Source organism: Perkinsus marinus (assembly GCF_000006405.1).
Source record: "Perkinsus marinus ATCC 50983 genomic scaffold scf_1104296949990, whole genome shotgun sequence".
NCBI lineage: Eukaryota > Perkinsozoa > Perkinsida > Perkinsidae > Perkinsus > Perkinsus marinus.
Genome location: NW_003209769.1, coordinates 2,638 through 4,479, shown reverse-complemented (window position 1 = coordinate 4,479; position 1,842 = coordinate 2,638). Strand labels below are relative to the sequence as shown.

General features: G+C 46.7%; 2 protein-coding genes across 2 annotated transcripts; both read right to left on the bottom strand.

Annotated features, from left to right (window-relative positions):
* Positions 1–720: 720 nt before the first annotated feature.
* Positions 721–884, bottom strand: Pmar_PMAR001318 (hypothetical protein; the record flags this gene model as incomplete). The annotated part of the gene is made up of 1 exon (XM_002778302.1): positions 721–884. A coding segment is annotated over one exon (164 nt), but the record flags the coding sequence as incomplete, so codon positions are not given.
* Positions 885–934: 50 nt separating this feature from the next.
* Pmar_PMAR001317 (hypothetical protein) lies at positions 935–1,612 on the bottom strand (the record flags this gene model as incomplete). The annotated part of the gene is made up of 3 exons (XM_002778301.1): positions 935–1,155; positions 1,210–1,333; positions 1,403–1,612. Coding segments are annotated over 3 exons (555 nt in total), but the record flags the coding sequence as incomplete, so codon positions are not given.
* Between the last annotated feature and the right edge of the window lie 230 nt (positions 1,613–1,842).

Below are 1,842 nucleotides of genomic sequence, written 5' to 3'. Positions count from 1 at the left end.
ATTCACTTGTCCATCATCATCCCTTTTCCTCTTCTTAGCACCTCCACCCTCCCGATGCCGATTCAGCTTTATATCAGTAACCTTTCTATTCAGCTCTGATTTAATTCTCAGAATCTCATCCTCCAAGGACCCAGCTATAGCCGGCAGTAGAGCTCCCTCCCAAACTGCCAACTCCACTTCCCCGTTGCGGTCTTCCTTCCACACCCTTAGGCCCATCTCACTGTCCCTCACACACCACCACCTGACAGCGTCAGTCTGGTAAAATACGCACATGGTTAATGACAATATTGAAATTCTGACAACATTTTAGAAGACCCAACCAGGTTCCTATATGAACTCCCTAATTAGTGAGAAAATTATAAATCTCAGTTGAGGAAAACTGAGCATATTTATTCCCACACCGACAATCTCATTGCCGATCACTTACCACGCCTGATATGACATTCGCTCTAATGAAACGGTCTACCAACCACTCTACGCTACTATGAGGAAAATGAGGGTATAAAAGCATACACATGGTCAACTACCTGTGTCGACCACTACAAGAAAATCGAGAAATATTCATGGAAATAATTCTACTCCATTTCTACACTCCTACCCCAAATCCTATAAAAATTCTCATAACGTAATCCCTAAATTCAGCCGAGAAGATTGACTCTCTATTCTCAAACTATACAATTCTCCTGTGCCATTCGAACCCGTCTTCCTCGCCATCACTACCTCCTGCCCTTCACATCAAAGCCAACTACCCTGCCAGCTTCCCTCTGCCCTCTCAGCGGCATATACGTCGAGATCGCCGTCGTTGACTCCACTGCATCAGTGTCAGCCGAGGACGCCACGAGGCAGCCCGGAATGTTGAATAGTAGCCCAAATACAAAGCGTATCTTAGGTCCAACCATGCAAGATTCAAATTAGGTCCGAATACCATCCTTACTATCCTCATTCGTTCCAATATGTTCCTCTGTGACCACATCACAAGCTGCTGAGGATCGTCAACCACCAGGCGCCCTTCTTCATCCGTAGGAAACTCCACACCAGCGACCGGTCGTATTCCCGCTAAGACTTCAGATTCAAAACCGTTCTCGAGGAAGAGCTTTCCGATCATTCGTTCAATCCGAGTAGATACCTCCACGTCCGTAGTAGTAGCCGCTGGATCTGTCATGATATCCATACCACTCCTTCTCCACTTCACAGCAGAACAGCTACTACATATAACTGGTTTGCCTAGAGGATGCAAACACTTTAGTAGAATGTCCTTAACAAAGCCTTCTATAATTTGCGAGTTGTAGAGGTCTTTGAAGAACCCCATGAAGCTCCACTGCGACAAAGGCAACTAACAGAACACGCTGAACTCAACCCAAAATCCGACATCATCACCAACACCTACTACTACCACTACTACCTTCAGTCCTCTGCCAAATTCCGATATGAACATACACAAATACATAAAGTCCGTGCTGTTACCAACACGCATCTCCAATTCTTCCTTGCTGAGATCTCCTATATCCCTCGGGGGTGTCGGGGCCACTTCCCGGTTCTCCCCCTCTCCCGAATCTGCCATTACATCATCTACTCCTTCTTGAGAAGTATCCTCACTACTACTGCCAGGCATTACCAAAACAAAACATAACATGTCGCGCTTCGCTCCGCCAAAATTGATCAACTCAACCCCTCTACGGTCACTTTGAACAGCAGCCAACATGCTAATCCGACTCCTACGGAGTGGGAGAGCTCCCAACGCCGAACCCCAAATACGAGGGTGCTACCAAATTAGAAAACCGCGCTGCAGTACCATCGTACCTACCGTAACTCATCTAACTTATCACAGACCCACGCAGTACC